We start from the raw sequence: 18,325 nt of genomic DNA on the forward strand, positions 1-18,325 counted from the left end.
AATTGTTTGTGAAGTATTATGTTTGATAATATCTGTAGTTTCATTATTGGCATTGGAGCTCTTAAAGGGGTTGTAAATCAGCTATTTTCGAAGGCTTGATTGTGTTTATGGGGTGCACTGTAACATGTGTTCATGCTTTGTTTTTAAAAAACTGCATTATTTTTCACATATTTACCTTTATTCTACACATCTGTTTCTCTTCTCATAAAAGTGCTCTGTTGACTTCCTGGTTCTATGAAGCCCCTCCCTCAGAAATACACAATGAGCTCAGATTGGTTACCTGCCACAGTGTGTTGTGATTCACTAACCCACCTAGTGCACGTTGTCCGGAAATGTCATGCCCCATTAACATTACAGGTAGTTGCATGTCCTCTGGTGTATTGTAAACAGTGGCGTCAATATTGCCTTATCAATTTGAACCCGAATCAGACCCAGAGAATATTAGTGAAGAGGATCACGCAGAATCTATGCAAGCACAGCTCTTACAGGACATTTTATAATGGTATGTTTTTGTTTGTAATTGTCTCATATTTTGTAGATACGCTGTTATTTGTAAATGCTACTGCTGTTTATGTTAGCTTTTGATATACAATTTTATCCTTATTAAAGCTTTAGTACAGCATGATTGCGTTGTAGCACATTTTTTAATTTAGTAATTAAAAATGAATAGTAATTGTTTAATTTATAGCAGGGACACTCTACGACAACTACTCTTCCTCTTCTCTAAAGCAGCCCAACATGGCCACACCCCCTTTGTTGCGTGTTCCCGGGGGCAGGGTTTATGTAAATTTTAGGGCTTGTGATATCACCAACCCAGGAAGAAGCTCTTTGTAGTCCCTACCAGCCATGTGTTATAGGCCTTAAAAAGTGAAATCTGTAAAATAAAAGGTCTGTTTGCATGCATGAAGTTTGAGCGTTGTAACTTTGCAGATGTGGTTTATGCTCAAACAGCAACATTACACACCAACTAAAGTAAAAAAAAAAAAAAAAAAGTGAAATCATAATCTAGGACCCCTTTAAAGATTACTGGTCATCTTAACATATTTCCCTTCCAGCGATCAAGGACCCTCAAAAGAATAATCTGCACTCATTTTGTAATTTAGAAAGCGAGAGAGAGAGTCATGTGACAGATGGCTAGTTGGATAACATCTCAGATCACTACGCTAGTGTTGCGCCATAATACGACTCGTGTCACCTGCCAAGCTTGCCAGAGACATGACTGCTTGACAGCATTTTTGTAACTCAACTACATGACTGAATTTTCTACATGACTGAAAACTTTTTCTGTCTTTCTTTCTATACAATTTATTATTACACTTTAAAATCTGTTTTCTGTTTGAATATACTTTAAACTGTAAAGCTTAAAGCTGAATTTTTAATGCATGACCTCATCCTTTTGAATATTAGTGTATATTATACTGCTTATTTAATTCAATGATTATGAAAATTACACGTCTTAAATTCTAAGTATTTCTACGTGTATTCATTTTGCCACTCATGTTAACAGCCTACTGTATTCACGCAGTAGGAGAGTTGCTACAAGTACAGTTGCAGTGCTGATTTTTACTGAACTCAGCAGAAATAATAAAAAATACACAAACTATTTATGAACACAATCATTTACAATATATGCTTTTATGAAGCAATGTAAAGCACTGGAGTGAACTACTTGCACTTTGATGCAGGATACATGCACAAGCACAAACAGTGCTTTCTCTTCACTTAATCTGACTGCATCCAGATGATTTTATAACAGATTATAGCTTTTGCTTTTGCAGTTTGTGTTGATTAATTACTGTTTGAAAGGAAGTAAATGTGGTTCGCCATTTAATGTAAATTAGATTCAACAACAGTCAATTTGTAAAAAATTATGAATGGCCAAGTCCTTATCGCGGTCCGGGTGAAGGGTTTCCCTCTCGGTATAAATCGTGGTCCGAGGGCACCTCGTATCCCACTAAAAGGGCACTTTCGTGCCGTCAATTAAAGGGGCATAATGAAGTCGAAGGTTGTGTGGCTCATCTGCAACACACTGATCAATCTGAAGCTATGGAACCAACTAAATTCTAAGCAGATTTGCAATCTCTCTCTATATCCCTCTCTTTTTCTGATTGATGCCATTTTAATTGGTCCCATGCTGTGCTCTGGCTGGATTGGAGAGTGCTTGTGGGTGGCGTGTCTGGGGCTGAAGTGGCATTGGCGTGGGTGGAGGCTGCTCCGAGCTCCTCTTGGCTGTCTGACCGTGGGTGAATACAGCCACTTGCTTGGCTCAAACTCTCATCAGCTCAGCCTTCCATAACCCAATCAGGAGAATAGTGGCCGAAATATACACAAACAAAAAGAGCAACAGAGAGAGGCGTAGAAGGATGAGTATGGTGCGGATGGAAGGGAGTGACCATGGTTTGGTGAAGCGCATGAGCAGTCGTCCCTGATCACCATGGACACAGTCACTAGGGAACGTGTTCATGCATTCTCACCTGCTGCATGTCATCAGACATGAATGAGATAGATAATGATTGTAAAGGTGTGAGTATGTGTATTGTACTCCTCCGTCACACCTCGTTTCCCTTTTACATGTTTATGATCTTTCTTTCTCTTTCTTTCTTTCATTCATTCTTTCTTTCTTAATATTTCTTTACTTTCAGCAATTATTGCAGTCTTTGTTAGCGTTTTCTAAATAGTATGCACATAATTATCATTATTATTCAAATTATTTTATAATTACTATTTGAATTATCTTTCATTTTATATTTGCAGTTTTAATTTTAATCTTAGTTTTAGTCATTTTTGTGCTTTCCTCATTTTTATTAGTTACTTAACTTCAACTGATGTTTATTTACGCTTTAGTTTTGGTAATTTTAGTAGTTCACCTTAAACTTGTTTCATTTTAAGCACTTCTTATTTTTGTTTAAGTCTTAAAGTTTAAGTCTGATCTAATATTTATTTCATAATTTGTTTTTATTTCAGCATGATTTCCATATATGTATGGACTGTTAGCAATGAATAGTGTGTTAGTATTGTATTAGCCACCTGCACCTTATCTCTAGATATCAGTCTCAGCCATTGAAACTATCCTTATCTGCCAGCCACTATACAGATAACAATGTGTGTGTTTGTGCCTGGTTCAATAAAAAAACGAAACACAGACTAGATCCAGGAATCTCAATATAGAGCTTAATCAGAGTGGACAGCATATTTACTAATTTTTACTAATCTATTAAGAAATAGTTCATTTTTGGTTTAAAATTTCAACTATAAAATAAGAAAATATTTTAAAATAGTCTCACTTTGTCTATTGTTTTGGCTGAACTTTTTCAACTGCGCTTGTTGCTGTCTATCTAGGTTTGCAATGCTGCCTTACCTCACTTTGTTCAAAATCCATCTTAGAAAGCATAATTTTGCTGCATAACTGCCTTTATGTTAGGCCTATGATGCCTTAAAATGCTGTCAAGTTAGCCAGCACACTAGATTTTAAAACAAAGCTATTAATTTCCTCCCTGCCTCATGTTCATGTCAAATTAAATATGGCGGCTGCTCTGATTTGATCTATAAAATGAATAGAGACAGTATGAACTCCCCTGGAATCCCCTGACTGTGTTTGTGTGTGGTACTCTAAGGTGAGCTGTGTTGTGCTGGGAGGTATAGGTGTGTTCTGGTTAAGCCCTGCTTTTTGAGCAGATGGATAATGTATTATGTAAGCACATCTATCCCACTAATGGCCCTTTTATCTGCCACGCTGTTCTCCTGAGCAGCTGCCCGCTCCAGAAGACAGGACACTCTAATATCAGACAATACACACACACACACAACTTGCCCCATGAGCACCCTGGCATGAGACAGAACACAGGTATACATGTTCACACACACGCTCACCGAATGTCCCCAGGAACCCCGCAATGGTAATTGTACCAAGCCTAGTCACTCTGTGGGGGCTTCGTGCCACCCTATGGGGATTTGTAGCTGTAATCACACCTCTGCAGCAGCTCCCCTTGCAGACTGTATTAAAATAATGCTGCCCACACATACGCTGCTGTACTGAAAGACAAGAAGTGTGGGAGGAGTTGGATGGCAAGTTTATCGGAACAAAACAAGAGGGAGAAAGTTGTTAGACTCTCCTCTCCTCCAAGGAATCTGCTCTCTCTCATTGATAGACACAGGGTACATTATGGGCACTGCCACAACACACATAGTGATGTGAATGTAATTTCACAGTTGTTTGTGTGATGAAGGAATGCTGTAACCCCCCCAAGGGCATCACCTGACAGCTGGAATGTATAGAGGATAGCAGTGGGTCACATGGTTGGTCAGGTGGTCCTCGGCCGCCAGTTTCTCTCATGATCAACACACATATACTCAATTACTGCAGCCCTCAAAGGGGGAAAGTGAGGGGAAGAGTTGCTTGAGAATCAGTGATGTGTTTGTTCACTTTCTCTGATGGCTGGGTTGATTTTAGATAATGCGGTTTCTTGAGGATGGACCAGCTTTTTGGTGTTTTGTGTTTGGTGACTGACAGATGTTCTACTGTAAAAGAGTGCGTGGATGTGTGTTCACTTTAGAAAGTGTTTATGTTGGCTTTTATCTTTAGTTACTACTATGAAAGAAGAGAAGTGTAAAAAACTATTGTTTTCAAACAGGTTTTCAAGCCACATCTACTGTTGGTTTAATTAACAGGTAGCCTCACCCCAGACTCACCATTGGTGGAGACAATGTTTAAATAAAATTCAATTAATGCAAAATGTACACTGCTGTTCAAAAGATTGGGGTCGGTAAGATTTTTTTTCAATGTATAAAAAAAGAGCAATATTGTGAAATATTATTACCATTTAAAATAACTGTTTTCTATTTAAATTCATTTTAAAATGTAATTTATTCCTGTGATTCCAAAGCTGAATTTTCAGCATCACTACTCCAGTCTTCAGTGTAATCCTTCAGAATTCATTCTGATATGCTTATTTGGTGTTCAAGGAACATTTCTTATCAATGGTTAAAACAGTTGTGCTGCTGATTCATATTTTTGTGGAAACTATGATACATTTTTTTGTTAGACATTTTTCAAGATTCTTTGATTTAAAGAAAGTTCAAAAGAACATCACTTATTGATATGATTTTAATGTTTTTGCTGAAAAAAGTATTATTTAAAAAAAAATTCAAATGGAATTATAGGCTTTTTTTTCCTATAGGCATTCAAACTGACTAATATTCTGATATAAAAAAATACATTAAATGAATTTAAATAATTAACTAACACACAAAAACACACATACATAAATACATAAATAAATATTTTATTTAATATATATACACATTCAATATAATAATGTCATTTTACTCTGCAGCTGCATCATCCAATGAAAATGAGGAGAGAGTGTTCCGTGAGCGAATGCGTCCACGGAAACGGCAGGGAGCGGTCCGGAGGCGCGTCCATCAGGTCAATGGTCACAAATTCATGGCCACTTACCTGAGACAGCCCACCTACTGCTCCCACTGCAGAGATTTCATCTGGTAGGACTCTCAGAGCCCCTCACCTGTCGCCCTTTATCCAATTCACAACAGCTACTTCTATACCTTCATTATAAGATCACTTTCAAATATTTAAGGTTTTGTTTATGTAATTTTTGAAGACAATGCATGCTTGGCAATGATGCTTATCACTGTCACTCCTGTTGATTCCAACAAAATAATTTTTGTATTGAATATTAATATTGAAAGCAAATTAGAGCCACTGTTATTTGTGCTAGTGCTGAGTGCCTAAAGGGATGCATTCATAGATTAGACAGTTGTTTATTTTTATCTCTGCAAACATTTCCTCCCTGTAGAGTAATAACTGTTAGGTTTAACTATTAGCATACCTGGTGAATAGTGTATCTGTGTGGCTTCACACAATGCTGCTTGTTGCCACTGACACAATCAGCTCTAGATACATCTGTGTTGTAACACAGTGCCCCCTCTGTTGGTCAGAAACAGAACTGCACAATATTGCTTTATGCCATAGTTGCCTAACACATATATTTCACTGTGGTTCTGCAGGGGTGTGCTGGGGAAACAGGGGTATCAGTGTCAGGGTGAGTAAGACTTTATTCTTATGTACAATGATAATAAAATTAATTATAATCTTTCCTGGTTTGATTACCCAATCTTTATCTTTATATATCTCTGTTTTTAATTACCATGCAAAGTTAATTTTTTGCCTGTTCCCCAAATCCTTCAGTGTGTACCTGCGTGGTCCATAAGAGATGCCATGAGCTCATTATAACAAAATGTGCTGGCTTGAAGAAACAGGAAGACACTCCTGAAGAGGTCAGTTCTACATCCTTGCTCTCTCTAATGGAGACTAATGGAGCTACGTTTGAGCTTGAATACATGTATTAGTTTCTGAAGTATGTTTACTGCACATTATGATATTTTTTGACCTAATACCTTTGCCAAAAAGTTTTTGATGCCTTCCGAGAGCTCTTTGACCCTCCCATAGACAGCAAGGGTACTACCACGATCAAGGTCCAGAAGGACCTTGTCCTCAGGTCCTCAAACAGAGGTGTGCACTACCTGAAACGTTTCGCAGAATTTTTCCTACACGTACACAAACAAACGGCTGCTGAAGACAAAAGTAGCTGATGACATCCATTAAAGGAACCCTCTTTCTATAAATTTCTAATATTCCTGCAATTTTTCAGCAATTTTTTTTCCATCTGATATTTATTTTTATTTCAGCTTTATTAAAATCAACCAATAAACAAATAATTTAATCATCTAATAATGAAAGCAGATTTTTAATAGTTTTAGTTAACAACACTGAGCCCATTTGCCTAAAACTACTGAAACCTCTGCAGTATTTCCTCAGCAGAGTGATCAGTTGAATGGTGGGTATTGTGGCATGAATGTTTTTTTTTTTTTTTTTTTTGCAGGTTGGCTCCCAGCGCTTCAGTGTAAACATTCCACACATGTTCAGCATTCATAATTACAAAGTCCCCACCTTCTGCGACCACTGCGGCTCCTTACTTTGGGGACTGATGCGACAAGGCCTGCAGTGCAAAGGTAAGTGTTGAGTAGAATCATTTTGGTCAAGAATCTGTTTTTATTGCCATGTATTTATTTCTGTCTTCCTGCCCCTTTTCAGCCTGTAAAATGAATGTCCATCGGCGTTGTGAAAGTAATGTAGCTCCTAGCTGTGGTGTCGATGCTAGAAAAATTGCTAAAGTGCTCTCTGATCTCGGGGTGACACCAGATAAGATCTCCAACAGTACTCAGCGCAGGAAAAAGGTGCGTAGTCTTAAATATCAGGGAATGTGGGGAGGCCAGATTGGACCAAACTAAATTATGACTGGTTTTGGGGCACATTATTAAATAAAAGCATGATCACTTTAAATAATGATGCAGTAAAATGAGGCCAGTGACGACAAAGGATTAGGCGAAAAAGACATTAAAATATTAAAAGCATTAGTATTGATATTAAAAATGTTCTCTCTTCAGTTGACTCCAGGGCAGGACCCTCAGCAACCTATAACAGAAGCCCCCTCATTAGAGGAGTCTGACCGATGCAAATCAGCTCCAACTTCGCCTTGCGACCAGGGTACAGAATTACACACTCTCTCTCTCAATCTTAGCAGTCTTAGTCTTTCACTGATACATATTCATAATTTATGTGCACACTTAAAGAGATAGTTCATCCATAGATTAGTTTTCTGACCTGTGTTTCTGTGTTTTGTGTAGTTCTTTTGGTGTTCTGTAGTTTATTTTTTTTATTAAGTGGATAGTTCATAAGGAGAGGTTTTTTGGAATGTGCTGGATTCTCTTTTCAATTGCAGTTTCCCATTCCCATTTTCCTATTACAGTGAATGGAGACTGGAGCTTCCAGGATTCAAAAGTGATTTAAAAGCACAATAAAAAACTTAAAATTTCATTTTGTGTGAGAAACCACATGGACCATGTTTAAATTTTATCCAGTATCATCATTGAAAATTTCTCCTTTTGTGTTTTATGAAAGGAAAGAACTCATACAGGTTTAGTGCGAGTAAATAATGCCAGAATGATCATTTTTGAAAGAATTATGCCTTTAAGTCTAATGATTATGTCTGTCGATCGGTAGCGGAGCTTGCAGAACTGGAGAGTATCCGTAAGGCCCTTTCATTTGGTCAGGAGCACAAGTCTTCCTCCTCTTCCACAAGCAGTGGCGTTCAGAGCACAGTGACCGAGGGCCGGGAGAATGGAGATGTGAAGACTGTCCAGACGAAGAGGATGAGTCTCACAGACTTCTCATTCATCAAAGTGCTGGGCAAAGGCAGCTTTGGCAAGGTGAGTGTTTTTCACAAATCAGTACTTTTCAGTTTTAGTATATGAAAACAAAAGAATCAACATCTTCACCTTGCCCTTTCCATGCTGTAGGTGATGCTGGCAGAGCTGAAAGGCACAGATGAAGTTTACGCTGTGAAGGTTTTGAAGAAAGATGTCATCCTTCAAGATGATGATGTGGACTGCACTTTGACAGAGAAACGCATTCTAGCCCTGGCTAGAAAACATCCCTATCTAACCCAGCTATTCTGCTGCTTCCAGACAAAGGTAAAAGACTTGATTTCTTGCTAATCCGCACTTAGAGTCTTTTCTTTGTTCTACAGATCTGCCGTCATTCTCATGTCACTTTCATGTCGTTCCAAACCCAGTATTACTTTCTTTCTACAATGTGAAAATTTTTTTGATTTTAGACAGCTTGTCCACTCTTCCGTTGTCCATGCCATAAAAGTGGATGGATTTACAGTCAAGCTCCAAAATCGAACTTCATGCAATTGCTTAATGCAATTATTCATAATCCATACAACTTGTATACCTCATTCCAAGTCTTCTGAAGCCATATAATAGATGTATGTGAGGAACAGACCGAGTAAATTATGCCAAAATTAAATTTTTGTGTGAACTATTCCTTTAAAAATATCAATAAGTCTACAATAAAGTTGTAGTAATGCAATAGGTATCATGAACTAACAATAAATACATTTATGAGGCAAGGCTACTGTTAATTTCTAAATTCACTACCATTCAAACGTTTGGACTCCATAATATTTTTTTAATGTTTTTGAATGAAATCTCTTATACTCACCAAGGCTGCATTTATTTGATCAAAAATACAATAAAAACGATACTTCAAAATATGATTAGAATTTAAAATAACTTTCCCTGTGATGGTAAATTTTCAGGAGCCATTAATTCAGTCTTCGGAAATTATTGATTCTGGAAATGCTGATTCTGTGCTTAAGAAACATTTCTTACTATTATCAGTGCTGAAAACAGTTTTTGCTGCTTAATATTATGTGTAAACTAGAATAATTTTTTGTCAGGATTCTTTGATAAATAGAAAGTTCAAAAGAACATTTATTAAAAATAGAAATATTTTGTAAATGTTTGTAAATTGAATGCATCCTTGGTGAATGAAAGCATTCAGTTCTTTAAAAAAAAATATTGACCCAAAACCTTTGAACAGTAAGGTTGAAGTTAAAGTTAAGTTTGTAAAAATCTCAATGTCAACCCACACATCATGACCTTATCAGGATTTCACTGCTAATAACAGAAGTTGTCCAGTAGGTGGCAGTGTGGCCTCTTTCTGATGGCTAATGTGTGTTTAGATCATGTATCACAATGTGGTTTGAGGTGACAGTCTGTTGAGTTGTTTGAAACTGTATAAAAAGCGAGAGGGTCAGATGAGGTTATGAAACCTTTTCATAACCTTTTTTTAAACCTAGCAGTTTCAAGTGGTTTAGGATCATAGAAGATGCCTGTTTTTATTTTCTTTTTAAAAAAATGACAACAGCGTGTGAATCAAACATCGCTGAAATATGTCCAGTAAGTTTACTTCTTTGCCTTCTGCACACAACTGTATTTACAAATAGGGAAGGCAAATTGAAGTGGCACTTTTGTCAATGAATTGTGCTCATTAAAGACTGACATCCTTTTCACCCATGCTTTTATGACTCTCATCTTCTATCTTTTTTCCCCGTCCTTCTCTATTTTGCATTTTCACTTTTTTCCGTCTCTTGTTCAGCTTCCCCTCCCATGCCCCAGTTACACTCACAGTGATATCTAGTGTCCTCATTTCTCTTTTTCACTCTTCAACTACCGCCCCCTCTCTTATCTCCCCTCTCATTCTCATTCGCCCACATCTGAGAACACAGGACGCACACTGATGGAGGCAACAATACAAGAGATGCAAAAAAGAAAGGTTGGAGGCAGTAGTAGTGCGGGAAAGGGGCAGAAAGAAGGAAGATGCAATTTTGGGGAAAAGAGGAGTTGTGTACTCTTTTTGAACTGCTGCCTCTAGTTTTAATCAGCTTTGGGATCACAGCCATATTCTTATCAACTGTAATTATGCTGCAGAAATGTAAATAACATTACACAACTGTTTCTGATGAGGCCTGTTGGGACTGCGGACAGACATGCTCCTGCAGATAGAAAATTGCCAGAAGAAGGGGCCATGTAGAAGGAACATGAGGAGGATTATGGAACATGTAAAGTCTGAATGATTGCTTGGGAAAAAGAGAGAGATAGAAAGAAGGAGGGGCGGAGAGTTAGCTCATGCAAGAGCAATTCACTGTATAATAAATTATCAGGGGGGTATTTTGAGCTGAAACTTCAGAGACACATTCTAGGGACACCTGAGACTTATATTGCATATTGTAGAAAGGCGCATAATAGTTCATCATTAACTTTCAGTAAAAAAAAAAAAAATTATAGTCTACGATTATTAACAAATGTGAAAAATTACTATTGTATTGTGATGTGTTTTATATATTAGTGAGCAATATATTATATGAAAACCATATCTTAAATTTCAATAATAAATAAAATAAAAATGAAATAAAGAATTTTTGCCTACTGGTCATATAATGACTTATATTATCATATTATATTATATTAAAAAATGTACTTAAATTTTAATAAAAAGTAAAAAAGAATTCAAAACTACTGGTTATTAACAAATATGAATGATGACATATATAACATTATGTGAGTGAAATCAAGTTAAGTCAAGTCACCTTTATTTCTGTAGCGCTTTATATGATAGAAATAGTGTCAAATCGGCTTTACAGAGATAAACTGGAATAGCAGAATCAGTTATGAAAATCAACTAGTGAGACAGTTCAGATTCTGCTGTAAAGCAGCTCTAAACGCATCTGAGTATTCTGATATTATTAGGTCCATTTTGATAAATCATTTTGCGTAACTTCCCAACACTCAGAGGGAATGTGCAGCTATAGACAAGTAAGAAGAATTAATTGAGTGAACAGAGAAAATTGTTCTGTCTTGGCTTGTGGTTTGGCATGGTTTTGGACAGTGTGCTAGTGTGACATGAGTGAGTGCTTCACTCCCAGCTGAGGACAGTCACAGATGAGCTCATTATTACAGCTCACTGCTCACTATTTCTAGCACTGTAGCAACCCAGAAGCCCTCATGTGCTTCAGTTACTGAGATGAATGAAGATCCAAGATTTAGATTGCATTACATTCAGTTCCTTTGAGATCTCTTGTACTCGTTCTTTCTTTAATGTCCAAGTTGTCTTTATTAGAGTAAAATATCAGAAGACATGCACATTCAGATTGATCTCTTTTGGTCAAATTTCTTGATTTATGTCAATGTTTTATATCTGAAGTTTTTGGTGGTTGTCTCTTGTGTTGAGTGCCCTCTGCCTTTGTGTAGTTTATGTGGAACACTCACTTGTCCTCTCTCCAAAGGAAGGAAAAGTTGGATTTCTCTCTCTCTTCCCCCATCAGTAGACTGATGAGTTGAATGCACTCTCAAAACTCTGAAAGCTCTGTAGTGCAGCCAAGTGAAGTAGTGCAACCTAAGCTTAAATTTCTTCTGAGCATGACAACATCTCTTCTTTCATAATGTGCACCTAATTCAGAGTCATAGAAAGCTGCAGCATGCTGCTTTGTTTTGAAGGTCTAGGTTTCCCTATAGCTGTCTTGCCGTATCCCTGAGAGACAGCAAAGGGCCAGCAAACTTTTCTCTGAATGCACAGAAGAAAGATGATTCAGAAATATTTCATTTTTTCATAGATTATTTTTTTTAATTGAAGCTTATCGCTTAATAGTAAAATTAGGTGCATTCTGAGTTAGTCTTGCCAATTTTAGTAAGTTCATTCTGTGATTAAAAATAAAAGCAAAAAGCAAAAACTGAAATATTATTACATATTAAGATATGTTTTCTATTTTAATACATTTTAAAACGTAATTTATTCCTGTGATGGCAAAGCTGAATTTTTAGCAGCCATTACTCAAATTTTCAGTGTCACATGATCCTTTACTGTAAGTGTTCAAGAATCATTTCTTAATATTATCCACATTGTAAACAGTTGTGCTGCTGAATATTTTCGTGGAAACCATAATATATATTTTTTTCAGGATTCTTTGATTAATAAGAACAGTATTTATTGGAAATAGATTTTTTTTTTTGAAAATATTAAAGGTATTTACTGTCACTTTTGATTTATTTAATGCATCCTTGCTGAATATAATGGTAGTGTAATAACGTTTTAGCATTAAGCATTACTTATCTGCTTACTTAACTAAACACTATTGCCACAGTAAGTACAGTAGTACTGGAGAATAGATTTAGTGAAGTTGTTAAGTTGTGTATGTCTACATCTATAGGCTTTCGCTAATTTAGATTACAGGTCTTATCATGTTTGTGTGCTGTATGTCTGTTTTGTGTTTTCAGCACCGGTTTGTCAGAAGCGTCCTGCACCTGCAGTCTTTAGAAAATAAGCCATTGAAAATGTCTTTCATGACATATTATATAAGCATGGATGAGACTAAACAGACGTTTCCTTACACCACCCGTCTGTTACAGCATGACAGAAAACTGCCCTGCATAACACACACACACTACAGTTTCAGATGTAATGATACACTGTACTTTTCTGAATTTATGACACAAAGATAAGTTGTCTTGTATTGTTGTCTTGTATAAACTAACAAAAGCAGAGACAGTTTAACCCAAATGGGGCTGTGCTGTGTCCGCTATCTTCCAATCAGAGCCTGCTGTCTTGTGGTCCAACCCAAACGGAAGAAACTATTTGTTCATTTCTAATTAGGGGCAGGAAATGTTTGTTCATATTGGATTGGGTGGGCCTGCTTCAGATTTCTTGGCACATTTACACAAACTGTTTAAGCATCCTGTTTAAATTCCTTCTCTCTGAATGAAGAACAAAACTCACAGAAGTAGGCTTTTGTACACTTACACAAGAAAACTTTGTTCATTAGAAGTCATGGCTTAAAACAATTTGTGTCAGTCAGGGAATGGGGAGTATGTCAGTGTGATAATTCTAGGAGCACTTCATTATGTATGTTGCATTAAATACCAACCACCACTTCACAATTTTGTGTAGCTTTCCTAGAATTGCTTTTCTCTGAATTGGGGACTGTTTTATCGTAAGGCCTCTTTAAAAGATGTATCTCCACTTCCTGATCATAAACAATGTAGATGAAGATAACAATGCAGAATGACAAAATGTGTATACAGTTTTTATATCAATATGCCCTTTTCCTAATTTATAGAATAGGAACACAAACATCCCAATTTTTCCTTTCTTATTTCCTTATTAGAGTTATGTTACAAGAAATGTTTCCTACTGTGAGTCAGAAAGTGTAATCAGAAAGGTAGTAAAGTAAGAAAATTTGCTAGCCCTAATGATTGTGTGTTGGCATGTGCTGCACTTAACTGTTATCTAGACAGATGTAAAGTGAGACTACAACTGGACTGACAGTAACTATAGATGATTTTAAATCACGTTACAGGGTTTCCGTGGGTCCTTAAAAAGTCTTACATTTAGTTGTGTCAAATTTAAGGCCATAAAAAGTCTTAAATGGTACAAGAAAGTCTTAATTATGATTTCAAGAGGTCTTAAATTTGGGGACAAGAGGTCTTAAATTTGCCATTCCAAAAGCGCCTCCCGCTGGCAGAGAATTAATTTGCATTTTCAATAAGCCTGTCTGGTGTTTTTGTCCAGACCAAATTGAAAATCAGTGTTAATTAATACAATAATTGATTGATAATAAATGTTTAAGTTATTATAATTATTGATACTTTGATCCATTTTCTTATAAATGGTTTAAAGGCTGAAATGTGTAGTTTATCATTTTATAAAACCTATTTGTGAAAACCTGTATCTGTAATGTAAATTATGCTTGTTACAGTCATTTTACAGTTTAATATGCTGGCATATTGCCCTACCCCGCACATATGGTATTAATTTTATTTGTGCATGTCTGGTCTTAAAAAGTCTTAAATGGTCTTAAAAAGTAAATTCTGTAGATACCTTGCACTATTACTGGGTGTGGAGTCCATTCTATGAAAATCATCTCTGGATTTATTTATTTATTTATTTTATTCTCCTTCTGTCTCTCTAGGATCGGTTGTTCTTTGTTATGGAGTATGTGAATGGAGGAGACCTGATGTTTCAGATCCAACGCTCACGAAAGTTTGATGAAGCTCGTTCCCGTTTCTACGCAGCTGAGGTCACATCTGCACTTATGTTCCTGCATCAACATGGTGTCATCTACAGGTATACATACACAGTACAAATCAACAGGAAATGCTGTCACAGCCTATTTTACTTACATAATGTGTCAATTTTTTTGAATGATAAGTGATTTTTTTTTTAATGAGATGGATTTTCAGTGGGAAAATGTAGCGTTTGACTTAATTGTATCAAACGTAAATTAATTGGATTGTGAAAAGGGGTAATTTCATACCACTGGCATTTGATTTAAAATAAATACATATATTAAATAAATACAGTACATACATAAATAAACATTTATTAAAATGTATTATTATCATTGCCTACATATAGCTTTCTCTGCATATTAAGCTAGGATATGAATGCCTGTTTTAACCAAAAATAAATAAAACACACTTCACCCTAAAAGTCAACATAAAATCACAATGGACAATTTTAAATTTTTAATGCAAAAATAAACATTTATTATTATTATTATTACCTATATATAGCTGTCTCTGCATATTAAGCCAGGATATGAACAACTATTTTAAAGAAACAAACAAAAAGCACACTTCACCCTGAAAGTCAATTTGCAATTGCATTTGACCGTTTTTACATTCTTAATGCACTTTTATATTCATGGTGGTATTGTACACAACACTGACAAAATTGAGAAAGTTTGATTTCATGTTACAATTTCTGGTGACACTATCATTGTAGAAACTGTACACTTTAACTCTAAATCCATGCACTAGTCATGCCATGAGACTGCATTGTGACTTCAGCTCCCACAATTGATGCCAATTCTACCCAGGCATCATGCTAACTGGCACTCAAAGACTTCAAATGCTTGTTTTTGTTCCAGCGCTGAGACAGATGCTAATCCTATTTGATCTGTGAGAGGTAGCAAAAGATCACGCCATTGTTAGTGTAGCATTTAGTATCAGCTTACCTCTCTCACTGAACTAAAGTCCTTATTCAGGCCAGAGCAGGTTTCCTGCTCCCCAGGCACAGCTGAAGAGACTGTGTACTCTGTGTATTGACTGCAGCTCTGAGCTCCTGATACAGTTCAGAGGTTTTTTGTTTTTGTGTTTTTTTGCACAAAGGCCAATAAGATGAAATTATTGACACACATGCACACGTTACATTCATACAGTAGTAAAATGCAGTTTAGAAGGATCAGTATGGTGTGTTAACACTCACTTATGAAAGCGAGTCGAATGCATTCATCACAGTCACACCTGTGGATAAATATGGTTGTCAGTCCCAAACTGACTGTGTGAACATGGCTAAACAGATTGATTCTTTCCCAGGTACAAACTTGTATCTCGCTGTCTTTACATCTGTTTATCACACAATCAGACTTACAAGCAAAAAAGACATGCTGAAAGGTGAATACAGAGGCTGCAATGGGTCACATGCCCCAAGAAAAGCACAAAAAGCAATATTCCTTATCCAGAGCTTGGGTAGATATTGTAGTACTGTCATAATCCTACTCATTCCTGCTGAGACCTGCAAAGAAACAAGAGGTCCCCAAATTGAGACAACTGTCATTAGGGCCTTTCGCACAGCAGGAACCTTTTCATAATACCAGAACTAATTGTGGAACTACCCACTTTGGGCGATTTTAGTACTGAACTGCCTTTTTCAAGAACCAAATTAGCTTCTACTCTGGAGCAGGGTCTAACCAGCACACCTGGTACTACCCGTGACGTAAGTAGACATTGATTGGCCAGACGCGTTCGAAACCCCCTCACCCACCATGATGTAGAACACTGTGTAACATCCCTTTAAACATTGTGTGAACTTATTTCGCAAGTATGATAAACAGTGATAAATATACGGACGCTGAAGTACAGGCACTTGTAGCAAATGTAGCACTGCCAGTTGTCTTTGGAGATTTTTTGTCCTCCTTTCCGTTCTTTCAATCGCTTTATATATACATCGACATTCCATGTCCATTATTAAGAAACCCGCAAGACACAAAAAAAAAACCCACAGATCTGATCACAGCGTCCTCCATCCTCCTGTTGTTAACGTTGTTGAAAGCCGCGCACAAATCGTTCATCGTTCTCGACCGGCTTACATCATGTCCTAGTACACACTGTCGGTACGAATCCAACCCTTAAGATGGTACTGGGATACAGTTCGTGCAAAATCATCCCAGTACATTTAGTTCTGGAATGAAAGTAGTGTGTAAGGCATTTCAGTGTCTTGATGCTTATATTGATTTGTTCTAGTACAATAAAGTTTTTTTTTAGTTCATTAAAGCAAGTGAGCTGTCACTGCCTGTCTCCTTCTGCAGGGTTTGTATTTTGTTAATAATAGTCTTTCAAAGATTAATCTGATTAATGGTTGCAGGTTACCAATGTTAAATTCCTCACTGAATTATATTAATAGTTCAGTGCATGATTTAAAGATCAAATGTTTCCTTATTTTTGGTTTGTAATTTATTAGGTCTTGTAAGTGTCATTGTCAATGTACAGGTGGTTTTGCATGATAGATCTGGCCTCAGGGAATCGTTGAGGAATATAAGTGGAGGTAGGATGTATTAGTGGATTACAGCACCTTTCTGAAGAATGAGAGGCCTGTTTAGCCCCCAGCAATACCAAACCCTCTCCACCTTTTATCTCTAGCTCCTATTTTTCTGCGTGAGGAGTATGGTTCGATTGGAAATCCGAAAAACAAATATTACACTTCGGATTTGTAGAAGTACTGAATGTACACTTCTAGAATATCAGATTTGTGTGTGTGATGTGTATTAGATTGCTTGAAGAGTGTCAAGATCCTGTTATACAAATTGTTTTCTATCCCGTTTCTTACTGTTTGTTTACATTGCAAGTTGGTCAGTGAATGTTGTATGATGGTGTTTTTTGTGAATTTTGATGTGTAACGGGATTGATTCCGGGTTGGGGACCTAGTAGCATTGCCGGGTTCAGTCCCGGAATGAGCTCTGTGTGAACAAAAGCCAGAACCAATGCCATAAAGGTATGTCGTAGTGATGCCGCACGTTATCGTGCGACTCTTTTAGCGTGTGATTTGAAGGCAGATCAACGTTCGTGATGGAAAAATATGCGCAAACTGTAATGAAGCTGAGATCAGGTAGTTCCTCACTATCCCCTCTGAAGCTGAGATCGTTCGCCAGCTTAAGTGAAAGTTAATGTGCCTAGCGTTTTCGACTCGAACATTACACGTCACATCCTGATGTCACGTGTCATTATGGGACCTTTATGGTTTGTGTGTGAACGCACACACAGATTCCGGGAAATCACTGGCAGTGTGAATGAACCAAAATCTAACGATCCAGGAACAATTGCCGGGACACATTACTCGTGTATTATCCAGAATCTCATTGTGAAAGGGGCTTTAGAGAGACAGAGCTCAAGCTTATAGAGTATATTGATTATATACACTCAAAGGATCCTAAAAAAATATATATCACAGTTTCCACAAAAAAAATAAAAATAAATTAAAGTTGTTTTCAACATTAATATTGTAAGAAATGTCTTATATCAGCATTTTAGAATTATTTCTGAAGGAAATCTGCTGATGAAAATTCAGCTATGCCATTATAGGAATAAATCACATTTTAAAATATATTAAAATGGAAATCAGTTATTGATCAAATAAATGCAGCTTTGGTTAGTATAAGAGACTTCTCTTAAAAACCATTTTAACCATTGACGTGACAACGTAGTAGTGGATCCAAGTGCAGGCAAACACCAGCAAACAGGTACAATCCAGGGCAAGACAAAGGAGTAATCCAATAAACAGGCAAAGTTTGATCAACATTTATATTATTACAAATTAAATATTATTAAACCGTAATTTTCTCTGGTA

The 18,325-nt window shown here is 36.7% G+C and overlaps 1 protein-coding gene across 2 annotated transcripts in view; it reads left to right on the forward strand.

Annotated features, from left to right (window-relative positions):
- Nucleotides 1-18,325, forward strand: part of LOC109099594 (protein kinase C epsilon type-like) — a 48,828-nt gene that overhangs the window by 18,358 nt on the left and 12,145 nt on the right. For both annotated transcript variants that reach the window (XM_042767681.1, XM_019113103.2), the window contains exons 3-11: nucleotides 5,334-5,499; nucleotides 6,025-6,059; nucleotides 6,206-6,294; nucleotides 6,900-7,029; nucleotides 7,112-7,254; nucleotides 7,465-7,564; nucleotides 8,081-8,286; nucleotides 8,377-8,550; nucleotides 14,391-14,545. In XM_042767681.1, the coding sequence (XP_042623615.1) occupies nucleotides 5,334-5,499; nucleotides 6,025-6,059; nucleotides 6,206-6,294; nucleotides 6,900-7,029; nucleotides 7,112-7,254; nucleotides 7,465-7,564; nucleotides 8,081-8,286; nucleotides 8,377-8,550; nucleotides 14,391-14,545 (1,198 nt within the window). The remainder of the gene's footprint in view (nucleotides 1-5,333; nucleotides 5,500-6,024; nucleotides 6,060-6,205; nucleotides 6,295-6,899; nucleotides 7,030-7,111; nucleotides 7,255-7,464; nucleotides 7,565-8,080; nucleotides 8,287-8,376; nucleotides 8,551-14,390; nucleotides 14,546-18,325) is intronic.

This window comes from Cyprinus carpio, chromosome A12, assembly GCF_018340385.1.
Source record: "Cyprinus carpio isolate SPL01 chromosome A12, ASM1834038v1, whole genome shotgun sequence".
NCBI lineage: Eukaryota > Metazoa > Chordata > Actinopteri > Cypriniformes > Cyprinidae > Cyprinus > Cyprinus carpio.